The sequence below is a fragment of the Misgurnus anguillicaudatus genome, chromosome 20 (genome assembly GCF_027580225.2).
Source record: "Misgurnus anguillicaudatus chromosome 20, ASM2758022v2, whole genome shotgun sequence".
Lineage (NCBI taxonomy): Eukaryota > Metazoa > Chordata > Actinopteri > Cypriniformes > Cobitidae > Misgurnus > Misgurnus anguillicaudatus.
Window position 1 is genome coordinate 26,001,540 of NC_073356.2, and position 12,013 is coordinate 26,013,552.

The following is a 12,013-nucleotide window of genomic DNA, read 5'->3' on the forward strand; positions in this document are numbered from 1 at the left end:
TAAACGTATTCAGCTGACGGGATGAGACAGGGATCTCAGGTTTGCCAATAAGACAGGCATCTCTGGCTTGCCCCAATTTGCCGCATGTGATTGTCCAATGGATCTCTAGCGCATCTTCTCCCGTCGAGCCTTGCGCGAAGCTTCTTAATCCGCTCCCTTGGCGCCTTGTTACTGGTTTGGCAGACAAGTTTCTGAGCGTGCAGCATTATCATTAATTCAACATTCAAAATTTCTCCCATCCGAATACATCACTCCTTAATTTCCCTCGCATCTGCACATTTCGTTGTGCTACCGGGACCGGGTGTTGGTGGGGGAATAATGAGCCAACCTTGTTCGGTTAACAAATCCCCTTGTTAAAATCAAGATAAAAAACATTGTTTTAATATGAAAGAAACAGCATATGGGTCAATTTGTACGGAAAATAAAAATAAAAGTATAAATTATCTTTATGATAAAGCATTTGCGCTATTCTTCAGCCATTCAATTTTGTATAAATAAATTTAAAAGTCTCGTATGATATTTTTGTTAAAATGTTTTACTTCATATGTAATTGCTTTAATACGATATCTCTGTTTTGAACATGTAGGCTACTTTATCCAAAGATTATTTTCAGCAAGATGTCCGTGGCCTGTCAGTGGTAAAGTAGGCTTTTCTTGCATGATAAGCTTAGCTTCTTAACTGGAACTATTCACAGTTTTGAAACCTCATTAAAAAGCAGATTGCTTTGGGTCATTAATGCGTTAAATTGTTAATTAAATATTGCCAAAGTTCCCAAAGTTTTTCTTGATAGTGCCTGGAGAATTCGTAGCCCTTGATATCGTCTTATCTTGTCAATGGTACTTCCTCACGCTGGTCCAAAGAAACTGAAGATGATTTGCTGAGAACTGCGGGCGAGAACGTAAGGAAGGCCTCAGTCCGGGTCGTGGGCGAACAAGAGAAGTCTGCGTTGTTAGACCTCTGTTGGAGCCCGTTTGTCTGACTGGCAGCATGACAGGCAAGGCAGGAGCATGGGCTTCCCCCAGGACCAAGCCCATGACCCGGGCTGGGGTACAGTGATGGGTGTCTGAAAGCGCATAGCAGGTCAGGACGAGGGTACGGATGGGAAAGAACCCGAAAACTGTCCAGCGAGCGCAAAGGGTTAGTGAATGGACCACCGGTGGCAGATGCTGAACCTGCAGTGACACCGCTTAGAGGAGAATAGTAAGGTAGGGGAAGGTGTGATTGAAATGGATAGGGCAAGCTGCCTGTGGCTGCAGCATGGCTCATCATATAGGTGTAAAAGGCGGGGTCCGCGGGATGCGGCCAAGTCATGGCCAGCCGCTGTCTCTTGTCCTTCATGCGACGGTTTTGAAACCAAACCTGCAACCAAAACAAGAACATTGGTGATCTGATAATAGTAACTGACTGAGGCCTAGTGCGTTTAGGCAAACTATTTTTGACTGAAGTGTGTTGTGTTGAATGCCATATTTAAGAAAATAACATATATATAAATAATATAAATAATTCGATTATTCACTGCCATTTGTTTTTTTTTTATAAACAACGAAGAATTAATGGAGCAATGGTCTTCTATATGGTAGCTCTATGGAATATGTCTGACATGTTTCTTCTGATCAAAAGAATTATAGGCTATACAATTTGCGTCGAAATAGAATTTGTTTTTTCGTGGACAAATGCAGAAAAAGTAGCTTTTGGCGTCCCATGGCTGACACAAACAATGACAAAGCTGTATTTGAACGAATAATTCCAACTGTACTTATTATCTAAATCTTAATAAGATCATATAAAGAGTCTAATCTAATCAACACTTAAATCAAGTAACATTCATTTTTCCTTACAAGGTTTGAGCACAGTGCAGTACCTTTATTGTTGTTTCCGGTAAATTTAGGGCAGCCGCCAACTCGCATCTTCGTGGCCTGGACACGTAATTTTCCCGGTAAAACTCTTTCTCCAGTCGTGCTATCTGCTCTCTCGTGAAGGCTGTTCGATAACGTCTCATCTGGTCAGAACCATAGCTGAGAGCCCCAGGGCCTGAACCCATCTTACTGTTGTCCATGCCGAGTTCTTTAACGTGGTTCGGCGAGTTTGTCTCCAGTCCTTACACAAAATAAACATAACTGATTTTAAGAATTCAACAAACTATTACAAATTCAATTACCCAATTAATAAAAAAATGCATTGTTGAATCCGTTTTATTATTTGTTTTTTTGCATTATTACACAGAAAGATGTATAATATTAAAATTATCATTAAATCTTACATTATTTTTTCTCAGATAAATAATGTATTTATGTATTGTTAATAATATATCATTAATGTATTAAAACATTTCAGCGGTTAAATAATTGCGTTGCAGACTGATTACCCATTGAAGAAATAAATACATTGCTATCTTTTATAATCTACACGAACTGAATTAGAATTTTTTTCACCATTATGCATTCAATAAAAACGTATTTCTTTCTCTGCACTAGTTGAAATTATTTATTACTATTAATACATGTACGCTAAACGAGTACAAATGTGCACTGAAAACATCATGTAATCAAGTCAACTAATCTGTTGCATTGTTGAACATGGATTTTGGGTCAACAATTTCACAAAACGCAGAACGTTGAATGTGTCGACGATTTGTGTTACATAACTGCACAACCTTTTAAATGTCTGGGCGCAAAATCATAGATGCACTGTGATTTGGAAATTAACTCGTTAATTCAAAACCTTGCAACAAGATAACGAGCTGACATTCATACGCTTGAGCTGACATTCATACAGTCGACCAGACGGACAAATCAAACGTGGTATTGATTTTACTAAAGATAAATATAAATGATAAAAAGTCAGCCATCGTTTAACTTACCTTGTCCACTCGGATAGTCCATGCTCTCAGGGGTACAGCTGACATCTATTTCTTCGTAGAGGTCTGATTCCGCATCTGAGCTGCTCGTCTCTTTGTTATGAATATCTGACAGCTCTCTGTCCGTCGTAGATGGCTTGCTATCCAGTCCCACATCCCCGCACTTTGCGTTACGATGTCCCTTTATTGTTTCATCAAGATTCCGCGAATAAGATACGGGACAGGGGCTTAGGCTGTTCTGGCGAATCGGTTTGTCCGTGTGCTCGCGCATGGGGTCTCCAGTACCTTCCGAAAAATTAGAGCCAGTTTTGCCAATCTGACCACCCTCAGCGCGCATCAACATGTCCTTACAGCTGTCCATAACCGATAGACTAAGCAGGTAGCCAAGTTTGATAGAGCTTGGTTAGACAACAAACGCAGACGATGAGCTGTGCGATGCAATCGCTCGAGAGTGCTGCACGAGCTCTGGGAGGGATCACCATTGCCCTCTCTCTCCTCCAGCGCTGTCATTCTTAATAGGGCAGTCGTCATAATAGATAGCTCAGTGACGCCACGCGTCGATATGGGGTGAATAAACAGCGGGAGAGTAGAGACAGAGGTGAATTTAAGGCTACTCCACACATAACATTAGCTTAACACGAAGTAGAACAATAGCTGACCAAATCTATATTTCCTAGCCTTGTCCTAGCATGTTCAGGTGATTTTTATCCTGACACGATGATTAATGTTAATGCGTTTCGCTTGACTTTTTTGTTGAAAACTGTATTGTTTTTCTTACAATATAATAATTCCATTTCCCAACACCCCGTTTTATGACTATACTCTATATCCCTATTTATATATTTCATACAGCCTGGCGATTCGTATGAATTCGTACGAAGTGAATTCAAAATCAAACGATTACGGTAAAATGAAATAGACCTCAGGATACTTTCATTGGTTCCTAAAAGGTAATGGTTGGAGGCTAAGGATTTTTGCATAAATTAAGGAATATTTTTGATGGGTGAAAAAGCAATTTGTCAATTTAACAATAACAGTTAGGGTTTGATGAAGGAGAAAATGTCGATTATATTCGTAAATTCCCGTCTTGAGCCCACTTGAATAAGAGTCATAATGGCAGACTTTCAGAATATATTAGCACATGTTCTTTCCCGATCAACAGTAAGTGCGCGCTGGAAGACGTCAGGCTGAATGAGAATATTCAAAAGCTGAGGAGGGCTGTCTCTCAGCCAGCGGCGTAATTTGAAGCGAACACGTTCAATTTCTTCTCTATGCTTACCATCTCGGTCGCGCTTCTCTATCGTATTCCTTCTTTCTCCCGCCCTAACGTAATCTTCCAAAGTGGTGTCAAGTAAAGTGCAAAAAGGTCAAGTCTCCGTGACCAGGAGTAAGAATAACAGACTATTTGACATTTAATTAGATTTGTTTAAGCTGGGCCAACAACGCATACTCTCACCGCCTACTGGTGGAAGGCGGCTTGTCGAGTTTCACTAACTAGTCTGAACTTTCCAGATTACACATGATTAGAGGCCATACTTGCACTTATTACACCACTTTCAGTGATAATAATTAATTTTCTTTGTTACCATTTTATTTCCACATTAAAATGTCCAATGTAGAATACCAAAAGTTGTTATTAGACATAGAATAGGTAAATGTGGCATGTCCACTGTAAAATCAAAATGTGTTATAATATATTATTCAAGTATAAATTTGTAATCCTAACAGTTAGTACGCTATAGTGTTTTTCATCTTTTTTTCTGATATTAGATATCAATATTAGAAAATTTTAAATTAGCCTAAATTAGAAATCGTTCTTAATACAGTTTCATATCTTGGATTTTGACAAAACAACACTTGGTATGTCATGGTAGTGGGTCCTGTGCTTTTTTCCGGCTCCTGTAGTCTGTCGGATACCTTTTAATGAATGAAAAGATAACGCAGTGAACTGCTTGCTTTTCGGGAGGAGGCCGCTCCCTCCTCCTCTTTGATGTCAAAGCTCGGGCAATAAAAATTCACTACAAACCATGATGAAGCTGAATAGTTTTAAGTAATATGGCAAAAGAGGCTTTGAACTTGATATTATGTCTTTACCCAAATTGCTTTCATCGTTTTTGTTGGCGTAATACAACCCTCTTCAGCTATGTGGCTTTTCTTTTAACCGCATTTAACAACACTGTTGATGCACCACAGAGTCAGCATCATAACCTAGTGAGATGTAATTAGTTAAAATATATCTTAACTAAACACAAACCACATCTCGCTCTGCAAATACAAACTTTTTGCGAAATCAAGTGCAGTGTGTTAAAGCTTAGTGATTTGCAGAGCAAGTGATTTGATTAAGAGGTGGTCAGTGAAGTCTAAACGTATTTTGTGTCTGTGTGTTTGCGATGCGCAGATGAGAATGGTGGTAATTACTGCTTTCAATCCATTCTACTTCAACACGTTCTGAATAGCTATACTAGTTGACTAGGCTTGTTGGTAACATGGACAATAAAAACTTTATTTTTGAAGAATTGTCATTACTCTAAGAAAGGATGTGTTAATTTTGTACACATTGTTTTGTGTTATATCGTAATTAACACACTATGTGTTATTTTAACATTACTTCGCGTTGATTTTGTGTTCAAATAAAAGATAGGGACTACACAAGATGTGTTAAAACAACACAAAGTGCATTGTTCCAAAAATAACACGGAGATGTTTCTAGTTGTGTCCTTAACTAGACACAACATTAACACGTTCGTTTTAAGAGTGATTAATTCGTCGGATTCATGCAATTCTCTAACACAGTGCTTCACAATTCTGGTCTTCGAGGATCCCCTCCCAAAAAGTATTTGATGTCTCCTTATTTAACACACACATGATTTAACTCATCAGCTTGTTAGGGAGATCTGTTTACCTTTTTGGAAGAATAAAGTGTTTTAATTAAGGAAACATCTAAAACTTTTTGGAAGGGGGTCCTTGAGGACCATGATTGGGAACCACTAACACATTACTGGTTTTTATTAAAGATGTTTGTACTAAATGTTTATAAATCAACATTGCGTGTTTTCCGTCTTTCTTGTTCAGTGCATGGTAAATACTGGGATGTTTAACGAGTGCTTCAGCACATAACCGCCCTGTTTTATAAAAGTGCGAGTGGACAGCACACGCATGTTAGAGAGTGACGTCACGAGTTCTATTTGTGTGGTCGCGGTGACAATTCTTCTCTGAGCTGTCCTCGTGCGCCCTCGCCCGTTAGAAGAGATAAGGGCAGAGTCTCTCTCCCTTTTGTTTCAATTTTCAAGTTTCTTTGTGATTTACATACAATATTATCACAGTATCAGTGCACACTTGCACAATCTCTCACACTTTTTCCCTTCTAATACGAACTTTAACTTAAGCTGTCTCAGTCCGATATCAGGATAATCAGTTGTCTTTTGACTCAAAAATGTTGACACATATATGTGTAACTGAAGCTTAACATGAAGCTCTAGTTTAGACAGTACAGCAGCGAACTGAGCGAGTCTTAGGTGCACGTTAATGCGAAACTATTACAAAGTAGGACGAGTAGACTACTCGTTGAGCAATTCGTTTACATAAATTTAATGAATTTTTTACTAATTGTCCAATATGTGTAGCCTTAGTTTGTGGTATGACTCGCCAACATGGACTCTGACATTCCTTGTTGCTCATTTTGTGTACATTCCTAAACCACCAATAAACCTTTTGTGGGCGGAGCTTGCAGTCGTCCTTGAACTTTACACATTTAGATAATGGTTTCGTCTCTTGTGGATAGAACGCCCTCTTTAATGAGTTTTTTTCCAGATTTTTATAGATTCAATATTAACAGTCTGAGGTCTTTCAATTGGCAAGTTCGTATTACTTGATTCAGTATTGTTGATTATACATTAGCTTGTACGCCCGTTTCCATATTTTGTAGCACTTAACTAACATGTCAAACCTACACACTCACTTCAAAGAAATGAGAATTATGAAAATATTTTAATTATTTAAGTCGACTTATAAATGCTTTATATGGGCTACATTTATGCTTTCCACCAAAGTTCATCTCCCACCTGTAAAATAATGAACTTCTCCAGCTGCCGCCTTTGTCCACTCCAATCTCCTTGGCTTTTTCATAAGTGGTAATGAAATGTTTGTATTGTAAACATGCATTAATGTAAACAAAACAAATAGTTTTCCCTGTTAGAGATCGTGCTACAAAATTTTAAAAACGCATTTCTATTAAAATGTTAACTTCTTAGCTAACGTAAATGTAAGATGTCTTTTGATTGTCCTTTAAAGGGCGACATAGAGCCTATTTCTGTGTTTGTCAAATATTTCTATATAAAGAGGATATAACATTAATAACCTGTCGCCTAATAAATAGTAAGTGCATTAAGTTAAGCAGAACTCATGCGCATTTAGGTTAGGGTATAGGCCTACCTACATTAACGTTTTGGTTAATGTCTAATGTTAAAGCATAATTAGTGTTTAATTAATTAGCATAATTACTATGATTACACGTCTTTTATTCAGGGTACTTCCTCAGGCACATTCAGTTTTTATAAATTGTAAAATTAGCATGAGCATGTGAAAGCAGATGAAGGCACAGTAAAAGTATGCTTGCTTAAAATATTTAAAATAATGAAATACATTTTTTCAGCTTAATTTCATTTTGCGTATAAATAGCCCACTATTAATCAGTTTCTTATGGAACAACAAAAAAAATTAAAATGAATTTTCGTTTATTTAAATGAAATTAGGTAGGGATTTTCTTATTTCGATTAAATTTTGCATGGAATAAGATGGGATTTCGATTTTTGAAAGTGAATGGTCGAATTGATATTTGATGTTTTTGAGCATGTAAAAAAGGAATAAATGTTATTCAAGGGAACAGACTTGCTCAAGATTCCATCGTTACGTGTTAATAAGTTGTATTAGCATAGAACCTGCGTTTTGTGGGATAGCTTAGTGTTTACTCTGTTCATTTAAGGTTCTTCTAAACAAGTTGTATGAGTTGAGTTTGTATTTTTGAATGAACCACTTTCCACAATGAAAAACGGTTTTAACCAACATTTATTAGTGTTCAAGTTGTCTCACTCTGGCCGACCCCCGCTTTTCTTAATGAGTCGCTAAGATCATCTTGCTCTTTAATTGTTCATATTGTGGGTTCTAGTGTTAAGTATATTTTCAGTTATAGTGTTTATGTAATGCGGGTAATAATTTTAGGCCTTTGTCGCCCGGTGGCTTTTGCTAATCCGTCCTCAGTTCTTAAAACACTTTCTCTTGATGTCTAAAACCAACCCAGTCTCAAAACAACAGTGCCCAACTTGAACTTGACCATGGCTTGCACAGACTGTACTTCGCTCTTTGCTGGATTATCTTTTAAGTAGCATATAGGGCGATTTTGGTTTGTATGTGTGGGGATAATTTTCAATGTGTAATTTAATTAGCTTGAACAGTAGCCTACGCGTTTGAAATAAAATAATGCCCCGAATGCACCCATAAGATGCACACTGTCGTAAAATAAACTTTCTTTCTACCCCGCAATCTTGTCCACATCTGCTCATCTTGACCGCAAACAGAGAGACACAAAACTCGTTGGAAACGCATTTATTCATCAAGTTTAATTTCTTAAACTTTTGTGAAACTGACAAAATAAAAATCATTTGTCGAATCTTACAGTGACCTTGTGACCGATTAGAATTGTGATTTATCAAAATTGATGCAGTTTTAATAACAAAATGTTTTATTCCTTGGTATACATTGAGGTTTGAGAAGCGAACCTATAGGCTAGTTTACAGCACGATTATGTAAACCAATTATGAACATCGCTTGCAGTATGATTCAAATCTTTGTCGGTATATATCTTTACGCTTGTCCACAGTCACATTTATGGCGCTGCATTTTGAGTAAACACTTACGAGTAATTGATTCTACTGATAGCATAGTTTATTCTTTAAATACACATAATGCTCAGTATTCTGTTAGCTAATCAAGCTAGTTCTAAAGCCATTTTATCTCATATTTTAAGCACATATAGCATTAGAGAAGTCAAGAGTTTACATGAGTGTAATTGTAATACTCTCAGAGTATTTAATTATTTAATAAATTAAAGCTGATTGATCTAAAATAGACTTTTGCAGTGTATTTTAAGTGTAGCCTATATAAAGAGTGATAAAAATAAATGTTAAACTGATATTTTTTTCTTGATTGTTCGATACATTCACAAGATGTGCCTGATTCAAAATTGAATCTAAATTTCTTGTATTATTCATTCTGTTAATTTGTTGGATAAGAGTATTTTCATTGGATGCATGTTTGTTCTACTTCATCGATCATCGACTTTTGGGGCATACAAAGATAAAATACAAACAATAATAATATCTGTTGCAATTGTTCAAACATTAAGAACGTTGTGTACACATAAATTCGTATTAAAAAGTGATTTTTGTGATTTTTTTATGTAGAGGAATTGACTCTAGCCGTAAAACACGTAAAATGTCATGTGTTGCGTTATTTATTTTAGAATTTATTCATTTTCTTAGAAATACCATTTACTTAAGCACACTTTATCAGTGAATCATTTAGCCACAGAAATAAGATGTGTATATATATAAATATATATATGTATGTATATATATGTATATATGTATATGTGCGTGCGTAAATGTTAGGAGGATCTATTAAAATACAGAAATGCAATACAATATACATAACTATGTTTTTAGTTTAAGACCTTACAAAACTGAACCGTTATGTTTATATTACCTTAGAATGAGCTATTTCTATCTATATACACTGCAAGTCCCCATTTTGCGCCACAATGTTTGTACAATAGTCTTAAACGGACAAACTGCTCTACAAGGCATGTTTTGTCACTATATAAACATCATTGCTTGACTGGCTACTCTCTGCTGTCTCAGACGAGATCTTTGTCCTGTGTCAACCACCTTAGCTTACCTTTGAAGGGTAGGGGTGAACGGTGGACTGACAATTGGTTGGAATATGCAACCTCACCGCTAGATGCTGCTAAAATTTACACATTGAACCTTTAACCTAACAATGGATAAAATTAAATAAATACATTTTGATTTCATTTTGATCAGACACATGTATAATTATGTAATATTCTTTCATCACAAGTGAATGCACATTTATGGCCTTGCTGTAAACAAACATTTTATTAACTTGCTGCAGGGTCAGCAAGTTGCCTTCGACCAGCATGCAGTTTTTATTTTGCTTGACATTTGCATCTAAAATATATTAAAATAGTTATAAATAAATAACAAAGTTCAAATACATGCTCTAAGTACATTCTCTAAATGATTTTTGCATATTTATTTATTGCAAATTTATTATACAAATAATAAATTGTACTATATTAATGTACTTTGTGTATAAACCCTATTTTAAATATATATGAGCACAAAACTGCCAATCTAGGACAAAAATCGGTAAAACACTGCACTTACAGGCACAGAATTAGCCTAAACAAAACAAGCTTTGAAAGGTCACTATGAAATTTATAATAAAATATATACAATCATACCACATGATATCCAAATGGTAACCAAATACAAGCTGTTAAAAAAGTTACTCTTTTCAAATTTTAAAGAGAGTTACAATCCTGCTTTGTGCTTCCATTGGTCCTTGGCTAATTGGTATATGATGCAACTTCCTGTCTTTTAATGGAATTCAGCATAAAAGTGCCAAAGTGGTATTTTCTAGATATTGCACCAAATGAGATTTTATATAATGGACATCATTGGACAATGTTTGTTTGTATATTATGATAAAAATATAAATATAAATGATTTAGTTTTGCTGTAATAATGTTATTCCGTACAGGATTACAAAACACTTCATCATGCCAAATAGTGTAGAAAATAGTTTTTAAATTTTAATTTTGTGTAATTTCAACGACCTTTCTAAAACAGCATGTCCAAACGGTCGCACATAATATTTTAATACTTTAAATAACAAAAAAATTACAAATAACTAATGTTCATATGTATACATACATGAGAGAAGTACTATATGATATCTTTTCTATGCAGCGGATGATAAAAGTAGCTTATATTATCATTACACATGCCTAAAATATAGGAATTGTTTATTGTAGTTACCATTATCGTGTTTTTGTCATCTCTGTCAGTAAATGTTGGTGCAAACAATATGAAATTGTTTTAAAAATATATTTTAAAATTATTAAATTATAATCTGACTTGTAGCTGCTATTCTAGCCTATTCACTTGTATTTAAATGCGACCATCATCCTTTTGATAATTTTGACAGCATGTTGTAAAGTGAACATTTGGAAAATCCACATAAATACATGGAAAATTACGGTATAAATTAATGTTTAATTTCAATTATGCTAGTATCACTGCAAAAACTTATTTTGATACAACGTTTTATCCAAAGTGAATGCGTTTTATCCAAAGTAAATAACACCATAAGGCAACAACATTCATATTACATGTTTTGACTACAGGATTATGAAATTTTCTAGCACAGTTAATATTTGCATTCTACATATCGGCAAGTAGGAATAATTAAACAGACATATTTTTATCCATCAAATTTTGTTGCAGTCCAGTAAAACGTGATTTAGAGCTAATTAGTTGTAAACATGTTTTTTTCAACGACGTGTTTTTCGTTTCTTCTATAGACAAAATGACACTTTTGCTTTAATTTCATTATAAAAGCCACGTAAAGATCTTAAACCTTGAAACCAAATATTTTATATGTCCACACTTCAAATTTTAAATAGGATCAACTGCATTAAAATCGATTGCCTTATATCATCAATATTTGAAAAAAAAATCGAAAGTGAGTTTAAAATCAAACTTATGAAATATAAAATGCATAAAAATTAAATAAGGAAAAGCTTGGGGCTTATTTTTTGAATCAATAAAAATAGCCATATTTTAGAAGATTTTATATTTTATTTTGAACTTTGTAGATCATAGGTTCACTTCATGCTGCGACAGTCATCACTAAAAGCCAGCTTACTGAGAAAATCAAGTGTCTTATTCTACAAGTATGATTCTTTTCCGTTTTTAGGAATCTTTCTGACATTGTTTATTCGTCTTTCAAAGTGCTTTGTAGCGGGGTTTTTTTAGAAAGCTTTGTTTTCATATGCAAAAAACTTCAGAATCTTCA

At 35.2% G+C, this 12,013-nt stretch overlaps 1 protein-coding gene across 1 annotated transcript; it reads right to left on the reverse strand.

Moving 5' to 3' along the window:
• Positions 1 to 517: 517 nt before the first annotated feature.
• evx1 (even-skipped homeobox 1) lies at positions 518 to 3,537 on the reverse strand. The gene is made up of 3 exons (XM_055220027.2): positions 2,861 to 3,537; positions 1,862 to 2,097; positions 518 to 1,359 (listed from the first exon to the last, which is right to left on the reverse strand). Exons 1-3 carry the CDS (start codon positions 3,216 to 3,218, stop codon positions 823 to 825), a joined length of 1,131 nt encoding a protein of 376 aa, XP_055076002.2. The 5' UTR covers positions 3,219 to 3,537; the 3' UTR covers positions 518 to 822.
• Between the last annotated feature and the right edge of the window lie 8,476 nt (positions 3,538 to 12,013).